Raw genomic sequence first — 25741 nt, 5'->3', positions numbered from 1 at the left:
AAACAAACGTGGTAACAGACAGCATGGGGCATCTAGGTGGTACACAAGAGAGCCCTAGATACGCAAGGGTGAGGACGGAAGAAATCCCTTCTGGCTGAAGTCTTTGAGGAAAGAGCCGCATGTGAACCAGGTTAATTCCACAGTTCTCAATACCGCTCTGCTATCCTACCAGGCACTGTGTCAGACACAGTCTGAGAAAAAGAGGAGTGAAACAAGACAGGATTTACAGAGCCCATAATCTAGCAAATGAAACAGACACTGAAAAAACACAAAATGCAGGGCATTTAAAAATGCTTAACAGAGGTCTCTGTTTCCCTGAGTAACTGAGGGTGAAATGAGTCTTATAGACAAAGGAGAGAGAGGCAGGGAAAAGGGCGACAACATTCCAAAAGGATGGGCCTGTGGCACCCATGTGGGACATTCATATTCAACAAACGGGACAAGGGAAAGAAAGGGGGCAGCAGCAGCACAAGATGAGGCTGAAGAAGCAGATCCAGAACAGCCCAGCATATTGCGATTATCTCCACCCAGGTTAGCCTGTCATGAAAGTCACATATGGAGGCTAGATGTGCCAATCACGATCATCATCGTCGTCCTAACATTCACCGAGTTTCCCCTGCACCAGATAGTTCACGTCAGTGCAGAACAATTCTAAGAGAACTACTCTGTCCTCATTTTACAGATAAAGCCAAAGAAGAACAACTCGGGTAAGTAATCTACCATGATCAGATAGCTGGAGAGAAGTAAACAGATGCAAGAATAACTGAGGGCAGATTCCAAGAGACTGGCTGGGTGTGGCTAATGAGCAAGAAGGAAAGGCAATCATCACCTGCCTCCAGGTTTCTGGCTTGGCAAACTGGGTGGATGGTTCTGGCATTTCCTGAGATAGAGATCACTGGACCACGAGCAGGCTTGCGGGGGAAGATGTCGTTTGCAGACATGTTGAGTTTAAGTACTTGTGAGACACTGAAGGGAAATGAGGACTCGGTTACATACAACGGTCTCAGAGGAGAGATCCAGGCTGTAGAAAAAAATTGGGATTCGTCTACTAAGCAAAGTGGACAAGGTCACCAAGGTAAAGGGTAAAATGAGCAAAAAAGAGGGTAAGAGCCATGATGGGAATACCGACTAGATTTCCAAGAGTGGAGAAGGGCCCCTAAAGAATAACCAAATACGGGGGCACGTGGGTGGCTCAAGTCGTTGAGCATCCGACTCTTGATTTCGGGTCTGGTCATGATCCCAGTGTCATGGGATCGAGCCCCAGGTCGGTCTCTGCACTAAGTGTGGAGCCTGCTTAAGATATTATGTCTCCCCCCCACCCTCTCTGCCCCTCCCCAGCTCATGTGCATGTGCTCTCTCTCAAAAAAAGAAAGAAAGAAAGAAAGAAAGAAAGAAAGAAAGAAAGAAAGAAAGAAAGAGAAAAAGAAAAAGAAAAAGAAAAAGAAAAAAAGACCTAATATGAATGGATAGACATTCAAGTCTCCCTGAGTCCCATAAGCCCCCATAAGGCTTGGTGACGGTGGGAGGAAAGGAGACACACTGCAGAGGGAAAATCAGCAGCATGCTGTGACTTCCCTAGACCTGGACAATGAGAAGTATGGAATCCATGACTCCAACATGTAAAGCCTGGGTATGGAGCTACCACTCATTAGGGTAGGGAAGTCTCAAGGCTAGTTTCAAGGTTTGTTGTGGGGGACAGTTATGAAAGGCAAGGGGAAAAAGCTGAACTCAAATGACAAAACATTCTGGAAAGCACACCGATACTGTGAATGATACAACTGTGGAGTCCCAAATCCTAAGATGACTCTATTTACTAGTCCAGCTGAACCATGACTTTAAGCAAACCCCTAAGTGATCTGGGACTCCGCGTCTACACCCATGAAATGGGAAGAATACCCGCTGCCCATATCTGGTGGGCAGAAATATTTATGAGGATACACTTATGAATAAAATCCCTTAAGGTAAGTAGTTCTGTTCTAAAACAGAACTGAGATTAGATAGTGCTACAAATTGAGTAACTGTATTGTTAGGTATCGATTCAAGCTTAGGCTCTTCCCGTCCCTCAATTAAGAAGCCATCCCTCACTAATTTATACTACACCAGGGAAGGGCTTCGGATCTAAAGGGGCAGGGTGGGGGGCAGACTCAATGGCACAGTAATAAGAGAATAGTGCCTCCCAATTGATCGGGAAGAGGAGAGAGGTCACAAGCCCAGCCCCAGAAAATGTGCTGCTTCTCCACTTTCTTGCACTATGACCCAGAAAAGACATTCTCAGTATTTATGTTTCGCTACTGGCAAAGGATCTCTCTTCCTCTTTTCTTGGTAAACAGATACTTGCCCTGGATGCAGTAAATTTTATATATAGTAGTAAAGAGTAAAGAATAGCAGGCTGCAGGGAAAGGAGGAGAAATGGAGGGGAAGTCAGGCTTAATTTCAAAGCTTCTTTAATTTAAGACTACAGAAAACAGGTGAGATTTATAGAAATATGTTATTTCCATTAGATGATGAAAATGAAAAACAAAAATTCTAAGTTATTAAATTAAGAATTCAGAAGTACTCAGAAGAATTTAAATGAGTTTTGCATTAACCAAAGCACAAACTGCAGTGACTGAACGGCTCCCCACTTGAGAATCTGTGTCAACTGCCTTGACTTAACTTACTATTTTTGCACATGTCCCTAACCAGCTTGAACTTGACTTTACCTTTCACCTAACTTGCTTTTAAATTTACTTTTTTTTATTTTTCAGGTTACACCTTCCTTTATCTTACGAACTCCAATTTTCTAGTCCTAATAAAACCGCCCTGATAAACCCACTGATTAAATATTGTAAAGCAGTGCTAATGAAAAGTAGTCAATCCTCACATTGTTATCCATCATCAAGAAGACAATGGTCTTGTGCCAGAATTAAATCAACTCAGAGTTGAGTTCAGCTCAACTAGGTGGACTTTCTGTTGTCGTCCTTTGGTTTTTTTGAACAGTGAAGACATTCCCAATGAAGAAAGTAGTGTGCTGATTTACAGTCTGGTACACACTCCTTATTGTTAACGCCCATCTGTGGCAAATTGTTCGCAGACCTGCACCAGTCCACAGACCACATGCACTAGCACTGTTCTAAAGCAACACTCCCACTTGCAAACGATAATTTCTTATTGCCTGGGACTTTAGAAAAAGCGGTAAGTATATTCCTTCAAGGCAACAAAATTCTCCGACAGAGCCCTGAAAAATGGAGCATTCCTTGATCCCTGCCTGTGTTACGTGGAGAAGCTACGTGTCCACAGTTACACTCACTGGCTTAATGGCAGGTGATGGCCTAGAAATCAGTTCTGCAGACACCCTAGACCTCAGTGGGGTTTTCCCACTGCATCATGCTGCCTGCTTGTCGGATGCTATGCTACAGCCAACTGTAAAGGACTACAGTTATAAACAGTACTTTTTTCTTTCTAAATGACAGGGCTAAAGAAGACCATGGCAAACACTCAAGGATGTTTGTGCTTCTTCCACAACAAAATACACTTCAAAATTGGGAGTTTTGCTTGTTAAACTTAAGTTTGATAAATTTTCTGGGGACGCCTGGGTAGCTCAGTCCGTTAAGCGTCCGACTTCGGCTCAGGTCATGGTCTCCAGGTTTGTGGGTTCGGGCCCTGTGTCTGGCTCTGTGCTGACAGCTCAGAGCCTGGAGTCAGTCTATGTTTGCCCCTCTCTCTCCTTCCCCTGCTTGCGCTCGGTCTCAGTCTCTCTCTCAAAATAAACGTTAAATAAATAAATAAATAAAATTTCTGCAGAGAATGTGCTCACATGACAAATCAAGTTAAAACAAAATGTACTACTTCATGACTTTTTTTTTGCCCATTTACCTAAAATACTGCTCAGGAATTAGAGGTCAATATGAGCAGGGCAGACACTGGAGGATGAGAAGAAAGAGGACAGAATTTGAAAGTGTAAGTACCTGTCACAGTGGGGTCTCAGAGAGCAGAGGAGGGAGAAATGGAAGTGTCTCCCTTCTCTGTAACAAGGTACCAACCCCACCCGTGACCAGCTGGAGTCCAGGCAGGCTACCTAAAACAAGGTACTATTAAAACGACTTCAATTTGCTGACCTGTTACAGAGACGCGGGTCTGGAACGTAAGCAAGGCCAGGTTATGCAGACACCACACTACCTATCAATCCTCACATCCTAAATTGGGGGTGTCATTCAAGCAGCACATGGACTCCCCCATGTACAATATAAACTACATCACGGAGACAGTAACAACGAAACACAAGAAATTTTAAACATTCCTTGGCTCCTTGCTACTCAAAACGTGGTCAGTGGACCAGCAGCATCGGCATCACCTGTGCATCAGAAATGGTGAGTATCAGGCATCACTCCAGACCTGTGGAAACAGAATCTGATTTTAACATGATCCTCAATGACTTGTGCACACACCGAAGCTGGAGAAGCACCACTTTAGTTCACTGGTCCTCAACCCTGCTGCACATCGGAATCACCCTGGAGCTTTTAGAAAAATGCTGATGCCCAAGTCCCAGGTCGTGGGGCCTGGGAACCAGCATTTTATACAACACATTGGTCCAGTTCTATCCCCTCGTTTTATAGGTATGGATGAGAACTGAGACTCAGAAAAGTTAGGTAATTTACCAAGATCACAGAAAGTTACCAGCTGAATTTAGAGGAAATCCTAAAAAAGTGTTTAGGATCATGCTGCCCATAAAAATGACGAAGAAACCATTAAGTTAGCAATAAACCAAAATTAATTTTAAAGAACTAAGGTTTCATTTTACTACACATATACTTTTTGGTACTTTTATTTTTTCATTTTGTTAATGTTTATTTTTGGGGGGGGGCACGAGTGGAGGAGGCACAGAAAGAGAGGGGGACAGAGGATCTGAAGTGGGCTCTGCGATGACAGCTGCGAGCCTGACGAGGGTCTTAAACTCACAAACCGCAAGATCATGACCTGAGCCGAAGTTGGACACTCAACCGACTGAGCCACCCAGGCACCCCAACTGTTTTGCACTTTAAAAAGAAACTGAACATATACCTGTCTATTTTATGTATCTTTGAACCCTGCCCAGTATTTTTCGATGGTGGGTAGGCAGACATAATTTTCCATCGGCCACAGAACAACTGGTAGAGACAGTGAAGCCTCAGCCTTGGTTGGGCTTCTGCCTAGGTCAGCAGTTAGCTTCAGAGTGGAAGGATCATGTGTGATTCTTTTTCTAAAATGTCTGTAATATGAATATACTACTTTTTTAGCAAAAAAAAAGAAAAAAAAGCAAAAGCACTTTGAAACTGCCTTTTAAAGGTCTTTATTTTACTTACATTGAAAAGTTCAAAAACAAGGACAGTCGCTATGTGCTGATTATAAAAGTTTCCAAAAGCACAGCACTGGCTCGGGGCACATGGGAGACAAGAAACTTTTGCCACAACTGCTGACCCCTCTGGTGGTTGATGATTATGTCATGACATTTCACCCATAAATTCGCACAAGATGCGTAGAGGTGTGGTGGGAGGTGGGGGTGGAGCGGAGGAAATTAAAAGCTGTGGTCAGACTTGAAAAAAAAATTACCCCAGAAAAGCAACGTATGTTTCTGACAGTTGAAAACAGACTGCATGACAGACAGCAAAACCACATTTCCGCATGTTTTTTTTTTTTTTTTTTTGGAATGGATCTGTGGTTTTATGCCACCAAGCAATATTTTGGTTTACCAAAATGTACACTATGGCCTTTTTAATTTCATGTTTACTTAACTTTCCTTACTATCATTGCTGTTCTCACTCAACTACAGCAGTTTAAAACAAGAGTCTGGGGCGGGGGTTTAAACTACAGAATATGCCACATTACAAAAAAAGAAGAAAATTAACCACACACATTAATTTGCACTGACTAAAAGCATCCATTGTAATTTCAGTATTTAGCTCATACATAATAAACAATGGAGATAATTACTTGTTTTGAAATACAGTAGTTTCTCAAGACAATTACAGACTCAGCCTCACGTTTCCACGAAATTTCTCAAGACAAAAAGGATATGGAATCACTGACCTATCCAGTTGCTGGCCAAATGATATAAAAATTGAAAGGAAACAGGAAAAAAAAAAAGAATGGAGCAAAGTCTCCACAGCTGATGCATAATTTAGAAGATTCTGTACCTATTTTTAATGTTTAAAAAAAAATTTTTTTTAAAGGAAAAAGTCAAAACTCAGGTAATTTGCAAACTCCCACTATTACATCTATAAAGGTAATGGCAGTAATCAAGCAAAATGACGAAGAACAACACTCGCTCTCATACACTGACACAAAGGTCAAACATGTTCCCTAAAATGGTAAGTTCCTAAATCCACTGTCCACAAAGAGCCGCCTGGCAAAGCCCATCGCGGCCTGGGTACAGAATAATAAGGCACAAATACAAGTCTTATGAAAAAGAATCCTTGAGGTTCTTGGCAGGAATACAGATTTGGCAGGAGATGAAGGGAAGATGCGGCTATGGAGACATGGAAGGCCAGAGAAGCAACAAACTCACTTTTCTTTCCTCCTCTTCCTTCTAGCACTCCCTCCTCCCTAGGCACCTCACTGCCAGCATAATCAAGAGCAATTCCCCTCCCCCTCCCGGAGGTTTCCTTTTCTACCAGTGGTACCATGATTCTGCCAGGCTGCAGTGGTCAATGTCTTAGGAACGAATGCATTTACACACTTGTCGTCCAATGAACTGCTAGGTCACTTGGGTTCCTCCTTGCCAGTCCCACATCCCTCCTCAACCCTGTCCCTCTCCAGTCCTGTGCCTCTCCACTCAAATCATTTCAGCTAAAATTCATTGAACATCTGCTGTCAGGGCCCATGCTAGCTGCTACACCCTCGCCCTCCTGGCTGATTAAAACTTCTTTTTGCCTTCGTTCAACAGCTCACATAATATACTAGCATTCAAGGCCTTCTGTAGATGAATCCCAAATCTGCCTTCTCAACCATTCTCTCCCCCTATCCCAACCAAGCTAGAAATGCTAACCAGAACCTGAACAGACACGGCCCTTTCCCATCTATGTATGTGGCTTCCACTTGGAATCATCCCCTTTCCCTTCTTCTTAGGTGCTCCCCCCGCTGCCCCCGAGGGCCAACTGAAATGTCCCTGAATCTGTCTCAAGAACAGCAGCGCTCTTAATCACTCCTGACTGCCCCTCTTCCGTCTCTGTCAGAGTGCCATGTCAGAGAACTTGTTTTGTTCACACTGGTCCAAATGCCATAAAAAGATTAGCATCTCCACAGAGGCCAGCCTATCCTCTCTTCTAACTCCCTAGACCTCAAAGTGTGCCCGGCAAGTAGTGGGAGGTCTATTAGCATTTGCTCAAAGAACAATTAAAAGCCATCAGGGCTTTTGCCTTAATTCTGAGGTCTCTTGACCAAGTAGCTCTCTCAATGTAGGAAGAATAAAACAACCTCAAGAGGGTTAAGTTCTTGCTCAGGTTTAAAGTCTTTAGATTATCATCTTAGCTTCTGTAGGTCTGGTTCTAGATATTTCTATTTGAGAAGCTACATATTTCCATTTCAGATAGTTAAAGCTTGGGGTGCGCCTCAAACAAACAAATGTGGCAAAAGTATGCCTTCAAACTGGAAAATCAAATACAGGCATACCTCATTTTACCATTTTACCATGCTTCAGTTTCCTGAGTTTCGCAGATACTGTATTTTTTTGCGAGCTGAAAGTCTGCGCCAGCCCATCAGGAAACTCTATCAGCGCCATCTTCCCAACAACACTGGCTTGTTTTATGCCCGTGTCACATTTTGTTAATTCTCCCAATATTCAAACTTTTTCATTATTCTTCTATTTCTTAGGGCGATCTGTGATCAGTAATTACAACTAACTGAAAACACAGATGATGGCTAGCATTTTTTACCAAAGGTGTTTTTCAATGTAAGTATGTGCATACTTTTTTTCAGACATAATGCTACTCCACACTTAATAGACTACAGTATAATAGGAGCCTAATTTTTATATGCACTGGGAAACCAAAAAATTCATTTGACTTGATTTCAGTATTTGCTTTATAGTGATGGTCTGGAACTAAACCTGACAATACCTCCAAGATAGGCCTGAATCAAAGAAAAAAGTGGGATGTATAAATCTAAGTGGGGAAGCTGGCATGAATACCATCTAACAACCCAAAAGCAACAAAGATCTTACCAGAATGTTTTCTATATGCATCCAAAATTGATGCAAAATATTTTGAATTCTTGCTTCGATTGTAAGAAAATCCTATCAGTTCTGCTTAGATCTGATTACAATAGGTCCCAACTACGAGCCATCTATGAGCATTTGGAAATACACACCCATACTAAAAAGCCAGGTCTTTGTACATAAATGTATTATGCCTGACCCAGCCTCTCCTAAATCTGCCACCTTGTAAATGGAAGGAAAGGCTCACAAGGACACAGAGCTGCCAAACTGTCACCTCCACATTCCCGGAACCTACATAAAGGTAAAAGCTTAAGAAGGACATTCTGGAATTTTGCAGGGCACAATTTCTCCATTAAGAAGCCCAAACAAGGATTCTGTGTTCTCCAAGTTAGCCAAAAAATATTCAAGCAAGTAAAACTGTGGAATTGCCACCATGTTTTTTATTGGCCACTTTAGGTTAACTATATTTTTTTGAGGTTAACCAATGTAGATGTACTTAGTGGTAATAAGCCACACTCCAAAACAATTCTATGTCCCAAAAAATCAAAAGCCTTTAAAATAGTCACCCACATTCACAGCACAGCTCAACGGAATATGGAGCGGGGGGAGAAGTAAGACCAAAGTAAAACTTTGGCCCACTGACCAGTGCCGATGCATTCAAAAATAAAACAAATCCAGTTCGGGACTCATAGGCTACTGAGAAAACTCAGGGTTCCGTTTTGTTTATTACAATGTGAGCAGGACTAGACAAAGACAAGATAATGCCCTTTGACCTCAGCAGGAGATGAAGTCAAAGGGTAGAAGGGCTATTTTCCAGCAAGATCTGCCCTGATCCCTGAACTGGCACAGATCGAGCCAAGGTATCGTGCTCAGTTCTCAAGTGGTTCCAGTCCATCATATACATCTTGGTACCAACCAGACGACGGTCCAAGAGAATGGCTGAAATGACCGACAACGTTCAGCATGGACAAACACGGGCTCACAAAGGACAAAACTATTCCCTGCGAAAGGACTAACACTAATTCTGGGGCCCTCAATGGGTAGTCAGGACAAATGGGCCTCACCTAAAGCCAATAAACTTTGACTAGCCCAACAGTCCCAATGAAAAAGCCTCCTTCTAAGAGAAAAGAAAAGAGAGTGGTTTACAGAAGACCATGTAATATCCCCATTCAGAACCTGAAATAAGAGCCTACGACCACCCCTACTGTGCTTGTCATCACAAGAAAATCTGAAAAGATAAGCACGGCTTGACACGTTCTCTCAAACTGACTGAAGTAACTAGGGGAGCCAGGTAAGGCTGACTCTTGGCCTCTAGCCATCCCACGCCAACAGCGCCCCTAAGTTGTGACAACCAGAAACACCTGCAGACACGGCCAAAAACGTCCTTGGGAAAAAGGAACTGCCCCAGTTTGAGACCACTGCTCCAGAGAGTAGTTCTCAAACTCTTTCATTTGGGTCTGGGTTTCCTCACTGGATCGGTGGGTGCTTATGGACTCTTCTCCCACAGAAAAACTTCTGCAAAGAAGTTCAAGGACCATGTGGATCCTTTAAAACCCAGTCAAGGACTCTCCATCCCATTCTCACCCCAGGCTGGCTCTCAGTGCATTAGTTCTCTGAACACTCCCATGTGGTTGTTAAAGGTACCGTCCCTGTCCTAGAGACTTCATAGTTAGAAGTACAAAAAAAATCAATAGGCCTGTGGTCATCAGTCCATGAACCAGCAATGAAAATCTGCAATAAAGATGAACCGATTGGTTCACTAGCCCAGTGCATGTGTTCACAAAAAAAAAAAAAAAAAAAAAAAAAAAAAAAAAAAAATTGTCGGAGCACCGTGGTGACTCAGTCAGTTAAACGTCTGACTCCTGATTTTGGCTCAGGTCACCATCACACAGTTCATGAGGTCGAGCCAGGTGTCGGGCTCCACGCTGGCAGTGTGGAGCCTACTGGGAATCTCTCTCTCCCTCTCTCTCTGCCCCTCCTGCAGAGAGTATGCCCTGCTCATACTCTCTCTCAAAATAAATAAACTTAAAAAAAAAGCACTGGTATTGCATACTTTTATATTATGTGTAATAGTAATATTACATGAATCAGTGAATTCTGACCAATCCACTAATTAACTGTGGGACTTAATCATTTGACTTTTGCATCTCATTTTATTCATCCACAGGATAGGGAAAACGCTTTAGCAAACATTACTGACTTAAATAATGGATGAGAAAGTACCTTGTAAAATATATAAAGTACTATATAAATTTAAATATTCATTCCGACTCCTAGTCTCATCAGGTTAATTTTGGGCTAAAACAAACAAACAAATTCAGAAAATAGATGTTTAAAGAGACTTGCTAAGACTAAAAAGAAGTGATAGTAAATCTCAATCTCTAGTCATACGGTCACAGAAACTAACAAACCAAAACCAAAGGGTCATTTTAGACCAAAGGAGCTAAAAGGGATCTCAATGTTGTTTTCTACTAATTGAAACTGAGAAAAGTGTGGTCCTAAGAAGTTAAGGTACTCAGCAGTATCACACAGATGGTCACTGGTAAGGTGAGAACTAGAACCTGAACCCCCTGAGTGGGTCAAGTATTTGGGGGGGGGGGGGAGAAAGAGAGCAAGAGAGGAGAGAATGCTGGTAATAAATAAGAGTATTCCAAACCCAGCGTTTGGAATATGGCAGAAATATCTATTATACCAATGATCTGAAAACGGAGCCAAACCCAGGACCTATTTCACTGGTTGGTTGATCTCAAGAAGTTACTTGATTTCTGTATCTCAGACTCTTCATATATAAAATGGAAATAATAATATACTATAATCTCATAAAATTATTGTGAGATTAAGTGAAATATTATTCACGCAATAAGCTCTCTAAAATCACTTACTGTTACAATCGTGACTCTTTCAGTAACACTATACCATCTCCACTAATAAAAAACTAACATGTCTTTAAAGTTCCTTGTCCCTGGAAAAGAACTAGACACTGGCATTTTTACGGACTTGGAGGGTAGTTAGCTAAGCACACCACAGTATGGTTCAGACCCGTATCTCCCCACACTCATTCAAACCACATGTGCACAGACTTATTAATAGTAAAAAGGATTCTCCAGATTAACACTGACTAGTGATATAGTGATGTTCAAACTGAATTTTAGATTCAGTTGGGACGCATTCATGTTTTCATCTTTAAAAAGGCAGATTCCACATGCTGAAATACATATATTCTACTTTATCCTAACTCGCTCCCGAAGGGCACGCCGAGCTAGGCCGCTTTTACTTCCCTTTCCATCTGTCATTTTTTCCACGAACTTAACAAGTAGGCACCACAGGCCTAACTAGGCTTGGAAACTCCACTTTTTGTTATCCTGCAACCTAACTATTAGGCCTTAAAAATAGGAGATCACACATATTCTTGGCTAACTCAATCTGAATGTGAGCATTCCCTCGTCACCAGATATTTCTTGAGCACCTTCTGTGTGACAGGCACAGTTCTCAGTACCAGGGACACCACGGAGAGTAAACACACTGTTCCCATGAAGCTTACATGCTAGTGGGACAGGGGACACTGGCGAGAAACAAGGCTGTATCAAGTACAGTGTGTGTGCATAGCATATTTGAAGAATGCAGGAAAAGCCAGTTTTATTGAGCACTTTGCTAAAAGTGGATCTGGGCTTCATACTTTAATGTGCGATGGTAAGCCTCCCTTTGGGCAAGGCCCAAGCACTGGAAGGGTAGAGAAGAAAAGAGAAAGGCTCTGTACTCACACACCAACGCCCAGATCAGATCTCTAGCTCGAGAGGACCCCTAACACCCCCTGGAGCCAACAGCATTCCCGAGCTCTTCCCGCTGCATACAGCCAAGAACGTCACAGGAACAGCACACTATCTGTTGTCTGGAAACGGCACGGTCAGTGAAGGGAGCCCTGGAAGGGAAGTCAAGAAACCTACTTCCTTTTCTGCCAGTTACTCTCGCTATGCGACCTCAGGCATGTTCACCGACCTCCGTGAACCCTAGGCTCCCCGCCCGCGTGCTGATCCTCCTGTACTGTGACACTGGGCTAGTCTCTTAAGCCCTTAAGCCTTAGTGTCATCTGTTCAAGGAGGCCAGCGGAATGACACTGCTTGGCAAACTGTCGAGTACTCCACTGACAGAAGCTATTTAAATAAATACACGGATCCAAAGCTTGCTACTTGCTGTACAGGAACATCAGGAAGATTAAGGAGAACATATAAAATGCCTTAAGCTCTCTGTAAAGAGAGAGTGTTACGGGGTACTAGTGCTCATAATTTCTACAATTACTATTCTTTCCAGTTATATTTCCTTGTATTTTCAAATTCCTTAACCAAAATCATCCACAAACCCAGAGACGCAGAATACAGAGCGAAAATAAGAGCAGTGTCCTAATTAGAATACTGCTAAGTGGAATAAGCTTGCTAAGAAATCAGGAAGCAGATACCCATCTTCCCCTCCGCAACCTCTCCCTGCCAGGGCCGCTGCCCAGGCCGGGTCCCCGCAGAGGTCCCAGGTACACCGCGGCCACCCAGACCACAGCCAGAGCCGGCGTCCCGAGCTGGAAGTGCAGCCACGCTTTCTTTCCGAGAAATGGGAGACGCTCCCTTCGCAACACAAATCCTGAAGTACCTGTGAACAAAGTCCTCAAAAATAATGACCAAGGGACACAACTCACCAGAATACTGAGTCCCTAAGGGGCATTCAGGAGCATCGTCTTTCGCTTCTCTGACAGTCCAGTTAAAAAACCCACACCTTGCCCTTCATCCACCTGCTGGATGGAGCACAGGCAACACAATGAAGCCCTCCGGAGAAAGTTTTGGCCGGGTGGTAGAGAACCAGCAAGGGCCTGGCACAAACACTGGGTCAATTCCAATGAAAATAGAGTATATAGATTTGTGTTGACGAATGCTGGCTAAGTCCCTCTTTACAGATATAAAGCAACTACCACTGACAGCTGTTACTGAGGCAAAGTCAAAAACCTGCAAAGCCCTTCTCGCTTAAAGTAGAGCAATATTAATTTCATGAATTCGGACTGCAGTACACTTGGAACGAGTCAAGTCCTAAGCCTCACAAACTGTCCTTATCAGTGTAAACACTCTGATTTACAGAGTTGCTCCCCCCCCACCCCCACCCCACATGCTGTCTCCTGCTCTTCTCCAGTAGCCCAGTTCACAAAAGTGATAACCCAACCACAAGACTACTGGATGTGCCTCCCTTGCTGGTGTGCTGGGGCTTTTTAAGGGGAGGTGTGAAAGGGGATCGAGCCAAAGTACCTTCTAAAAATCACATCCCCTTCACTGGCTCCATGGCCGTCAAATACCTTCCTGCCATCCTGACGTGATAAGCCAGACTACCCAGTCACGTCAAAGGTAGTGAAAATGTCCTCGTTAAAAAACAGACCAAAAATAAATAAATAAAGCCCACAAATAACTTTTCTAAGTCCACGTTTTAAACATCTAATTCCCAACGTACTTTACCTACTCCATAACACAAAAAGGAAAAAAAAAAAAGTAAAAATTCTAGGAGAGAAAAGGTGGAACCGAGGTGTGAGCACAATGGCCGCCGCCAGCAGGGTCTGACTTCACTAAGGCTGCAACATCACCTCAAGGCATGAGATAGTTCAACTCAGCTCAAAGGTATTATTACTTAGGTCACAAAGAACTCTGCCCAGAAAAACAAAAAATAAAATCAATATCCAGGAGGGATTAAGGGGCAGTGAGAAGGAAATATCCCTTTGTTTGAATGCTCTAAAGAAAATCTCTCACCAGTAAAAGCAAAATATTTACCTTCATTTAAAAGTTTTGAGTTGTATGTGATTTCCTGCATCTAAGAGCCTCTTTCTGAACTACAAAGAGGCCACAAAACATCACATTTTCCCCTCCCCATTTTCCCCTTCAAAAACCCACAAGATGGTGATTAAAAAACAGCCCCTTGTCTTCAGGCATAGTTTTAGAAGCCACAAGGAAAAGATAAAAGTTAAATGGAAGAACAAGTCTGTAAACAAATGAGAAATAGGTTGCCCACGGAGGAAGCAAACTCAGTCTTGATAAGCAGGCAGCTCTCCTTGCTCCATCCATGGGAGATTCCAAGCAAAAGAGACCCTCACCCCCTCACCCACTGACAGAGTCTGAAGGACGCTCCAGGGGCTCTGGGCATGAGCCCGGAAGTTCAGTGACTTAAGGACAAACCCCAGGACTACACCAGTCTCCCAGGCGCTCTCCATTCCCAGAAGGACCCGGGGGCCTGACCTATCAGGGCCTGCCAACCCAGGGCAGACCTACCTCCCAAGAAACATCCTCCCAGGTAAATTCATCTGAAGTTCTGAATCCACTACCTAATAACTACATCACCTTGTGCAGATCTCATCCTGTTTAATCACCCTTTGATTGGACATAATCCCTTTCTTAGGATCATTGTGAGAATAAAGAATTCTGGCAGTGTGCCCAGATAAGTGCCCATGCCGGATACATAAAAAACGTTCACTTCCATTGAGAGGAAATCCCAGTTCCACTCAACGCTCACTACTTTAGGTGAACAATCTTCAGATACTCTAGAAGACCTCAAAAAAGAGAAAATTCAGAACTCAACACATGAGAAGATGAGAAAAGAAAAAGGGGGAACCCACACCATTCAGAAAACACCCCTCATTATGCACCTACCCTGACAGGTTATATTTCCTCCTCATACATCTGCTTCTCTTCAAAGCCCTGTGAGAAGTAAAGTGACAGCTTACTGGGTCCTGCCCAAGGCACTGCCGCTTGTATCAATTGTCCTAATGCTAGATCCTCTCCGAGTTTTGGAAAAAAATACATAATTTAAAATCTACAGACATCTAGATTTACTAAGTAGGGCTGAAGTTGGGTCCTTATCCCAAAATGTCCAGATCAGACAGGCAAGGGGTAAGAAAACACCACCATCTGCTTAATATTAATTGCGAAGTATTATCGAAGTATCACTGAAGGCTCGGTAACCCTGCACTAGAAGAGGTGGCTTTAAGCCTCGATGAAAAACACACACAAAATCACAAGAAGCCCCTCCCCCACCCGAGCATGCACATGCTCTTCTAATTGTATCTGGAGGTTTTCTGCACCATCATCGAAATCTCACTTGTAATCTCTTTTGAGATTTTCCAGCGCCGTAGTGTCCACCCACTATTCACCAACCTCTAGACTATTACCCTAATGTTGATACAGCAAAAGAAAGCTCTGCCAGTAAAATTTTCATCGGCTTATTCCTTTCAGCTAGAACATCCCACCTTTCGTAATAGTTCACTTTCATTAGTATACAAGAGTTCGATCATTCATTTCTGGAAAAAATAATTAGTCACTGTGCGGGAAGACAAGACACATTTTTGCCTACATTCTCAAACACCTATTCGTGCACCTAATCCTCCTAATCCAAGCGCTTACTGTCCAAGACAAAAGGTGTGTAAGAAACTAGGAATATTTTTTAAAAATACTTTTCTTATGGCAAAGCTGCTCTAAGCAGAACTTTAAACAAATGGACCTCCATCGCAAGCACTGTTCCTAAATAAATTTACTGCACCCTCGCATCAAGACCACTCAAGGCTGGAATGTGATGCCAGTCATATATTACTTCAACCTCAATAAATCTCTTTTTATTCCTCAAATCCTGGGCTACTTTCTCAAATAGTTCGCGAAAAAGCACCAACCTAATTAACAACAGCTTCCTCTGCAACAGTGGCCTTGATTTCACTTATTTACACATTAACTGCAGCCTCCTTTTGGCCAATCCAGTCTATTCTCTGTACCATGCCGAGCCTTTTATCTGCCCTGGACAGCATTTTCTCCAGCAGATGAAGTAGATGCCGATTGATTTGCTGTCGAGCATGGTAAATTAATAGCAACAAATTGCTGAGGGCCCGTCTCGCTGCTCCACCATGCTTCGGCAGTTTTGCTTTATTTGCTCCATGATGGGCAGCAGTCGGCCTCTTCAAGTCAATTTCTTCTTAACAACCTGCAATACTTTTCAATGGTGAAAATAGAGCTGTTCCTTGTAAGTCAGAAATCAATATCCTATTGCCCTTAGAAAATGCTAAACAAGCAGTATTGGCAATCCACTTGGTACTAGAGGGTATCAGATATAATGCAAATCCATACTGCTTCCCTCCTTGTAGTTATTACAGTTTGCTAAAAGGTTCCTAATGTCATTTATCATCATTTACCATCGACCAGAGAGGCTATGATTATGATATCCTATCAGTTGGCAAGGCCCTTTCATTTCTATTCAATTAATATTTTAGCAGCACTCAAATGGTTGTGGCCCAAGTCTCATAATAAAATTTACATGGCTTGGAGTGAAACAGGAATTCTCCTGCTCTGATTAAAAAATAATAATTATATTTATATATAAAAATACACACACACATATACACACATGCACAGAAACACACAAACGTGTATATTGAGAGCACAGTATTTACTTTTTTAGGTTCTAAGTGTTGTAGATTTCCAAACTTTTCTAATTCTAAAATTCAAATACTAAGCTAAGTTTTTTTAGAAGCAAAAAGACCTTCAGATTACAGAAGACTGACTATGAGAAAGTCACAAGATGTCCTCAAAACGTGGTATATTCATCTCCGTTCGCAGCTCCTCTCGGTGGAATTCACATACCTACTGTTCCTAATCAACATCCAATATTCACTTTTTAAAGAGGTAACTGCTGCTGTCAGATTACATCAGGGAGGTCTTCTTTAATTACAGCATTACAGGTGAAGGATGAGAATGAGCAGCATTTAGCAATGTTATCAACTGCATGCATCACCCTGCTGTGCCCACGGTCACTGACCCATTTAGAAGCCACACTGCATTTATAAAGAGGAACAATCAATGGGGTGCCTGGGTGGCTCAGTCAGTTGACTGTCCGACTCTAGGTTTCGGCTCAGGTCATGATCTCACCATGGTTTCGTGGGTTCAAGCTCCACATGGAGCTCTGTGCTGGCAGCTCAGAGCCTGCTTGGCATTCTCTCTCTCCCCCTCTCACTGGCCCTCCCCCATTCGTGCTGTCTCTTTCTCAAAATGAATAAAACTTAAAAAAAAAAAAATCATCAAAAATAGTAACAAGTAAACCGTGAGCCAACTGTCCCATCCACCCCAAAAAATAAACACAAAACCCAAAAACCTCACTGGGAAATCCTTAGGGAACACAGGCCAATGTTCTTTCATTTAAAAAAATTCCATTATGCAGACATCACAGTAAAACAACGTGCCATTTCTAACTATGTCCCATTTGTCATCTTCGTGTTCATGCTGGAACTTGAGACAGTGGTGAAGCATTAATTCACATTATGGCCTACAATGCTCCATTCTAACTTTTCTGGGTTTGTTTCCAGCTTCCTTGGCTCAGCTCTATCGATCCTACTAAAGAGTAGCAGAAATTAGATTCATATTTTATGCTCTAATTCCATGTCATGTCACCCAGTTCTCCTTTAAAAAAAAAAAATCAACTAATTCTACCAGACTAATGCTATTTACTCAGTTACCAAAATTTAAATTAATTATGTTCTCAAACATAATTGTTAAAAATTGGCAACATTATGCAGGCTTAATTAAGATTAAATCCAATTTACTAAATGTACTTTAATTGGTACTAATTACATTAGCTTTCATTTCAGAATGACAAATTCCCCATAGATTTCACTCTATAGTCTTCTATCAGAATCAACACAGGGTGACTGACAACGAACATCATACAGAAAGGGGAGGGGCCATAATACCAGACCCCCACCCTGTCTGTCACCGCTCTATGCTTTTATCCTTTTATCAATTTGCTAAGTCACAGAGTCATGACTCCATCACAGCCATCATTTTCTGTTCCAATGAAAAATTTCTCTAAAAATAAATACTCTGTGGCTGGCAGCAGCCAAGAAGAACAGGAGCGTTAACCAAAAAATACACAAAGGTTTCAAATATCAGGGCCACCAATTACTAGGGTACTTCCAAGGACTCCGGGGACTCCTACTCTTGAACCCTTCAGAGACACAAATCTAATAAGTGAATAAGCCTAACCCGATCTTGAGAACTAGGCCCAATTATGCCGCAGGGCAACTTCCCTGCATTATTGCTGCTTTCCATTACGAGGGTATCCAGCGAGTGCATCTGGAAGAGAGGCCAAGAGGAACCAAGGCTGTCTGCCTAGGAAAACAAATAAAGACAAATATGCCTCTGTGCTTAAGGGGGGAAAGAAAGAAAATATAATAAGTAGGTGGTTTGCAGGGCTGTCTGTATTTCATAATGTGATAAACTGCCCTCAGGATTCTTGATATGATTGAATTTTAAAAGCAAGGGGAAAAAAAAAAAAGGGAAAATGTACTCCATTCTCAATTTTAAATGGACGGCATGTGAGGCCACCTGGACAAGAGGATGACAGAATTACGGAGGTACAAAATGCGTAAAATTAAGGGATCTCACACGCAATCCCCCCCTCGCCAAAGAAATGCATACAATCAAATACAAGCTCTGGGTCTCTCAGAACTGTAAATGTTATATATAAAGAGATCTGGAAACTAAGTGTTATGGTAAATAAAACACAGGAGGAGAAATAAAGGAACATTAATCATCTGGTTCAATCTTTAAAAAGACACTAATTAATCCTGGGATGGTGGGGTGAGGAGGACAAAAAAAAAAAAAAAAGACACGTACAAGATCCAGACCTAAAATGACATGTAATGAGCATAATTAACAAACAACCTCTCTCATATAATTTACTCCTGTAAGGTACAGCTAAGAGGAGTCCACCCATAAGCTTGATGGATTTTTTGGAGGGGATATTTTAACACGCAGCAAACTATATTGTGTTAATACTGACGTACATAAACAGCATATGATAAAAACAAAAGTACCTGAAATCAAGTCTTCAGCTTAAGTAACAACTCCCTTTTTCCAACTTTCTGTTTTCAAATACTGTCTATCTGATGGCTTTTTTAAAACACGCATCTTTTAAATATCTACTACCTGTAAGTATGTGATTATATCCAGAAAGGAATCCGTAAGTACTAAAAGCCTAATAACATGTGACCATTTTATAGGTTATAAACTTAGAAAATAAGGATATCTACCACGAGCATCAACAAGAAATGAAGAGCATTAAGTTTTCCCTCATCTTTTCCCAGCAGGTAAACACATACACACCTATTCTAAAGTAGCTGATGAAACAGACCTGAAGCACTTTCACCAGGAGATCACTAAAAATAAATTATTGCTGCCAAACAATATTTTTTACATATATGCTATTTTTCTATCTAGAAAATTTAAACCAAACCATTTAATTCAGTTGCCTGCATTTAAGAAAAAAAAAAAAAAAAAAAAAAAGCTGTTTGAGTCATACCTCTCAACACTTTCTGACTAATCATTATGGTTTTTGTTTTGTTTTGTTTTGTTTTTTGGCTGAACTAATTACTAGATTTGAAGACTCAGTGGTGTTGAACCTGATCACAACCTCCTATCTGGCTCAATTTACTGCACAAATTTTGGAAGTACAGTTACAATTCCTAGTAAGACCCAACTAAGTAGCCTCGGGGGACTGGTACAAGGATTTTATTTTACATCAATTTCTTTTGTAGCGCTACAGATTTCATTTTGATCCTCCCAGCTCACCCTCTATCCATTCTTTCACACCAAGCCAAGGAAGGTTCCACACAATTTACAGTTTTCTTTTTAATATTCGCTAAGAAAAGCCCTCTCCTAGGACAAGTTTGCAATGCCTGAAATACACACATTAACTCTTTCAAAAGAAAAACAAAACCTATTTTAAAATTTAGCATCCTGCCTTTGAAAGTGTACAAAGTTTAATATGAATTCAGACACTTTAAGTCATGTTTTTAAATGATTAAAATTAGGGGAATATGCAAAAAGGATGGGGAACCACACCTGAAAAGATAGCATTGTTTCCCGTACAGTCTTTTAAAATACAGACAGCAACAAAAACGCGCAGAATAAAACTGCGAAACATACAATTTTCTTTCTAAAGTATACAGTATTACTGTCATTTCAAATGGTATAAAGAAGTAACTTACCTGCTTGTGCATTTCTATATTCAACCCATAGGACATCTCATAATACTGTCAAAGAAGGGAAAGCAATTAATTTCGTGCTTTTCATTGGTCTCCCTAGTTTGTTCCCAATGCTCCAACTGTGTTTAAAACAAACGTAAAAGCCTCACCTAAACCAAAATAACCATAATACTTATGCTGCTAAAGAGGAACACTTAGCTGAATAAACTAGAAGCCACCCTAAGACACAGACTCTAGGAAAATAACTCACAAAAATCAAGTTCACACACAGCATTCTTAACATCGCCAGTTCTCTTTATACACCACAAACAGATGCATCAAAAAGGTCTGATGAAAATTTGGTACCATATGGACTCTAATTCCTAGGCACAGCGGGCAAGTTAATGGCAAGAGTCTCCTACAAACGCTGACGCTTTGAAAGAACTGTTCAGAAATGTGATGCTACTTCAGAGTTCTCTCATTTTTAGTGTACTGCTCATGTTCATACATTCAAAGGAAAAGGGCTTGATAGGAAATGAATGAGTTACTCTGAAGCCTTTATGAACAAGCATAAAAACATGCTTGGTAAGACTTCTGAAAAAGCAGATCTGATTTTTTTTTTTTCTTTTTTGGATGCGTAACGTAACTGTCATTACAGAAATTCTGGCAGAACAAATCAGTTATACAGGGGCCGACAACACTCCTCAAACCAATGGAACACCACAGAAATTGAAAACACACAAAACACATGCAAAGACACACAAACTAGTAACCTAAAAAGCGGGAAAAATTTGAAAAGGTGTCTGGTGTCTGGGTATCTGTCATTCTCTAAGAGAAATGAAACATTAAAAATATAACTGTGTACGGAAAAACTGGTTAAGATTGTTTGGAACAAGAACAATAAAACAACAAAGAAAACCACTAACAGAGAAACATTTTGCCTGTGACTCTACACAAAACATAAAGGAGGTTTGGGTTTGTTTTTTTTTTTTTTTTTTTCCCAATCTATAAAAACAAAGCCCAGAGGATTATACCCCACACAGCTGAACTTTTTGAAAATGAAATCAAAGCTGGTTGTCAGAGGCAAGGTCTAACATCCTGGAATTACAGGTTGCTAATGGTCACATTCCCACAACCTCAACTACGCTGGCACTGTGACTGGGATCTATCCTACAGCCTCCAGCAATCTGAACATACCCTTCCTTGCTTTTGGTATCCTAAACTAATAGGCACTTTGAATCTGTAACACAGTTTTCTTACCATGACATAATGCCGCTGCATCTCGGTCTTCTCACTGGCCAGTTTCTCACATTCCAGCTTCAGGCTGTTCAAGACATAATGAAATCTAAATACAATGCAGACCTTGACTTACGTTCTTCAAAAGTAAACACGCATTCCCTCCTCTAAACCATCACCTACAAAGCGCCAAATCAACTATCTTAAATACCGCCCTCATTACCGAAGGAGAGAAAGGGGTGACTGGAAGGAGCCTGGACTTGCCCTTTCAAGAAGGACCAAAAGCGGGGGTTTTGTTTAAGAAAAAAATCCTCTGGCCCATTTAATTCCAGAACCGCATTGAGAAACGAACGTTCACTAAATTCATTTAATGAAAAAAGAAGAAGAAAATAAACATCAAGAATGTCTACACACCCAAACACAAATTTAAGTCCCCCAAAATGTCACAAGGGGTTTTTTTTCTTTCATGTTCCGCGAAGAGATTAACGAAAATATGAATCAAGCATGTCTTATGAATGATGTCTTATTTGTTCCCTCCAAAACAGAGACAAGTTTAATACCACCACCCAGGGGCAAAGTGTGGATCGGGTTCAGTGGCTTGCTTAGGTTCTTGCATTTAAGAAAGAATTCCACGTCATTAGAAAGCCAGTGAAAGAAAAATATTTCAAAGGCACTCCAAGTCCAACGGTCGTCTCTAAGAAGAAAACATTTTTTCAGCATAAAAGTAATGAAATCGCTCACTTGCGACTTCCCAGGGCTCTCAGCTCTCGGTATTTCAGTGGAATGGCAGAAAAAAGTGAGACGGAATCAAGCCCGGAGTAATAAAGAACCAAGGAAGTCAAAAGGCCCCAGAATCTTCCCAACCTTCCATTCTCCTGGCCCCAATAAATCAATATCGAAAGTTTGGCCTCAGCATTTTCCAAGTCTCCCCAGTTTCGATTGTTCTGCCTCCTTTTTATTTATTTATTTACAGAAGGGAAGAATGCTTAATTTCTTTACACCTGCCTAAGGAAAAGAGGCCTTGCCTTGCCCTTTCTGCCCACAAGTAAAAATGATAATACCATCCCCGCGGCGGCCAAAAAAACAAGGGGGGGGGGTGTGTGTGTGTGTGTATGTGGGGCGGAGGGGGGGGAAGAGACAAGAGCTAAGCAAACAGGAGGATCAGCTAAAGTCAATATCGTTACCTGTGGTATTGAGCCTGTAAAAACTGAAACTCTTCCTTAATCCGATCACAGGACTCGGAAATTGTAAATTTAAAGGGTTGAGCAGGCTGATGCGGTGCCTAAAGAACAATAAAATATTTAATTAGCCCACATCACAGGCGAGGCAGAGATGGAGAAAACACACCACGCGGCGCTAGCGGGGGTGGGGGGGGGTCACCGCGCAGGCAAGCAAAGAGCGATTAAAACTCTCATCTAGCTCCCCCACCCCACCCCCGCCTCGCCTCACAGCCCGCCAGGGGCCGGTTTCGGGGTGGCCCCGGGCCCCCGCGTCCGCCGGCCCGCCCCGGACCCTGCGGGTTCGAAACCCCGCTCCTCTCCCTCGGCCACCGCAGACGCCCCCACCAGGCGTCCGGCGCGCCGCGCCCACTCCCTCCCCACCCGGAATCGAAACTGGCCCGTCGGGGGGACTCGCGCCATGGCGTCTGGCCGCGGTCAGGTCGGGGGAGGGGGGACGCAGCCGCCACCCTCCGCGGCCAGCTGGCGGGCTCGCTCGCGCGTCCCCGGGGCCCGCGGCGCGAGGGGCCGGCGCCCCGCACTCTCGAGCCGCAAGCGGGACCAGCCGCGCCGCCGCCGAGGGCGCCCTCCCCGCCCCGCCGCGGAGTCGCGCCTCCTCCATCGCTCGCCACCCCCCCCCCTCCCCCGGAGGAGTCGCGGGGACGGCGAACCGCTCGGCGCGGCTTCCAGGGGCTTCAAAGACAACAATAAGAAAATGGCTACAACTCAATTGCCTCTCCGCACCCCCTCGGAGAGTGCCACCGCGCCGGGGGGTAGGGGGGATGACGGCGGGCGGCTCCCCGAGCGGGCCGCGGGCCGCCCTCCCCGCCCCTCCGGCCCCAGACACAACTCGGCGCGCAGGGGGCGACGCGGGGAATCCCCCCGCGCTCGGCGAGCTCGCGCCCCGCCGCCCGCACTCACCGGGTGTCTGGTCTGCGGGTACATCTTGCTCAGATCGCGAATCATCCAAACCGATTTAGTTGGCTGCGCTGGGCAGAGGCGCGCGGCTCATTGGCTTTAATGGCCCCGAGAAGGAGGAGGAGGAGGAGGCGGCGGCGGAGGCGGCCGGCCAGGTCCGAGGGGCGGCTCGGGCGGTCCCGGCCCCCGCCGGGTCTCGCGTGACGCGGGCGGCAGGAACGCGCTGCGGCGGTGGCGGCGGCTGGGTGCGGGCGGCCGGGCCGCTCGGCATTCCTCGCGGGCGTCACTGGCCCGCCGCGGGCATTGTCCGGCGCGCGTCTCCCGCGGCAACGCTCCGACGTTCGCTCCGCCGAGGCGCGCCCGCCGAGCCCGGCGCCGCGGCCGCGCCGCTCCCCCGGGCCGGGAAAGTGCGAGCTCCGCGCACCAGCGCCCGCCGGCAGCGCCGCCCGCCCGCTCGCTCGCTCGCTCGTCCCACTCCAAACTTTTTTTTATTTGTCTTTTAATTGGTTGTTATTCCTCCGAATGAATGATCTCTCTCTTCTTTCCTAAAAGCAAACACAAACTCCTTTGGTTCGGAAGAGGTCTCGGCGGTGCTTTTTGGTTTCTCTGGAGATTTTTTCACTTCACAGCAACGATCTTTTAAAAGGCACCTTTTAGCTTCTTTTACCACATCTCATTTCCTTATTTTTCTTCCTTCCTGTTTTCTTGTCTTTTTTTTTAACCCCAAATTGAAGGGGATTATAAAAATAAAAGAGAGTGAAACGCTTGCGGCTTTTTTTTTTTAATTCTCTCTCCTTTCAAACTCTGCGAACACCACCTCAAAATAATATACAAGTGTGTGAGAGAGGGGGAAGAAAGCAGCCAACAGCCCAAACACCCGCTCAGAACAGCTCTAACAACACGCTCTGTGTAGGTGACTTCTTTGACCAAATTTAGCAGCAGCTAATCATTAACATTCTGATACATATTCACAACCGTCCGTGGAGGGACCGCAGAGCATCCCGGGAGATGTAGTCCACCCCCAGCGACCTCGGTTGAGGATTCGGCCAGATTGACTACAATCACCGGCCCGCCACGCGACTGCTCTGGGGCGCTCTTCAAGCGCCCCGCCCACCCTCGGCGCGGTAGGCGTCTCCAGCAACCAATCAGAGGTGGCTGAACATTAATCGCCGTTCTGTGTTACTGCCCATCATTTCACTGCTGACAAATGGCGAGCCAGAGGGGAGGAGCAGGCCGGGCTGGAGCCCACGTGGGGGCCGGGCGTCGTCTGCGGTTCGGGCCAATGAACGGAACGGGATGGGGTTAGCGGAGGCGGAGCGGAGACGGCCCGCCCAAGGCGGAGCTTCGCCTTGGCTGACGTTCCTTAGCGCGAGCGTTCGAACCGGGGAAACATTTGTTCAGCTGTCAATCAAAGTAACGTGGGCCTGGGAGTAGCGGCGGCGGCGGCGGCGGCGGCTGCTGCTGCTGCTGTTGCTGCTGCCCTGGCTGCATCTTCAGAACTGGGTGTTGGTGGCGGTGGTGGCGGCAAAATAAAGAGGGTGGAGGGGGCGGTAAGGCTAGAGGCTGGTCAGAAGATCTCCTTCCGAGTCTAGTCCTCCCTTCCGCCCCCCTCCAACCCAAACAACCCTCGGCCCCTTGCTCCTCGGCCTCGCCAGGAATGCGGACTAATTAGGGTCCAATGTCTCCTTAAAGAGACAAGCTCGGCCTTGTGTAACGCGCCGAAACCCCTGTTGAGACAAGAGAGGGAGGATCACACCGATCCCACTTCGTTCGGTTCACATCAATTTTACGCGCCGCTGGAGCCGGCATAATTTTCCGTGTGAACGCGGTCTCGGGCCCCTGTTCTTGTTTAGAGCAGGAGACGGAGCTGCGAGACGCTTACTGGGGCAGGGGGCCGGGGTACGGGTGGGGAGGGCGCCCCTCCGAGGCCCGAGGGGCTGTGATTGTCGTTTAACCCCGAAGTGGGGCCGATTTTCTCAAGCAACTATGCGAGGAAGCGCCCCAAGTCGCTCTCCTCGAGAGCCGCGGGGGCGCAACCGTGGAGCCTCGGGGTGGGGCTGGAGGCCCGGGGGCAAGGGTCGCCAGATTCCCAAAAGAACTTTGTCGAGAGGGCCACTCTCACTCCGCAGACTGCAGTCGGTCAGCACTATGGCAGTGTCAAGGGGGTACCAGACGCAGGTA

The 25741-nt window shown here is 44.3% G+C and overlaps 1 protein-coding gene across 8 annotated transcripts in view; it reads right to left on the bottom strand.

Annotated features, from left to right (window-relative positions):
- The window catches only part of TLE4 (TLE family member 4, transcriptional corepressor), a 141763-nt gene extending 117303 nt beyond the window's left edge, over positions 1-24460 (bottom strand). For 6 of the 8 annotated variants that reach the window (XM_047102527.1, XM_047102537.1, XM_047102562.1 and 3 more), the window contains exons 1-4: positions 23564-24460; positions 22610-22707; positions 21450-21513; positions 20214-20258 (exon numbers count right to left, since the gene is read on the bottom strand). In XM_047102527.1, coding sequence (XP_046958483.1) covers positions 20214-20258; positions 21450-21513; positions 22610-22707; positions 23564-23608 — 252 coding nt within the window. In that variant the 5' untranslated portion in view covers positions 23609-24460. Of the gene's footprint in view, positions 1-829; positions 967-20213; positions 20259-21449; positions 21514-22609; positions 22708-23563 lie in introns of those variants that run through there. The other 2 variants (XM_047102580.1, XM_047102589.1) reach the window with 2 other exon arrangements.
- Positions 24461-25741: the final 1281 nt, after the last annotated feature.

The sequence above is a fragment of the Lynx rufus genome, unplaced genomic scaffold (assembly GCF_022079265.1).
Source record: "Lynx rufus isolate CCGP_SWC_20201006 ecotype Redwood Valley unplaced genomic scaffold, mLynRuf1.p SCAF_10, whole genome shotgun sequence".
Classification (NCBI taxonomy): domain Eukaryota; kingdom Metazoa; phylum Chordata; class Mammalia; order Carnivora; family Felidae; genus Lynx; species Lynx rufus.
Note: the sequence above shows the minus strand (reverse complement) of the source record. Positions and strands in the feature narration are given on the sequence as shown.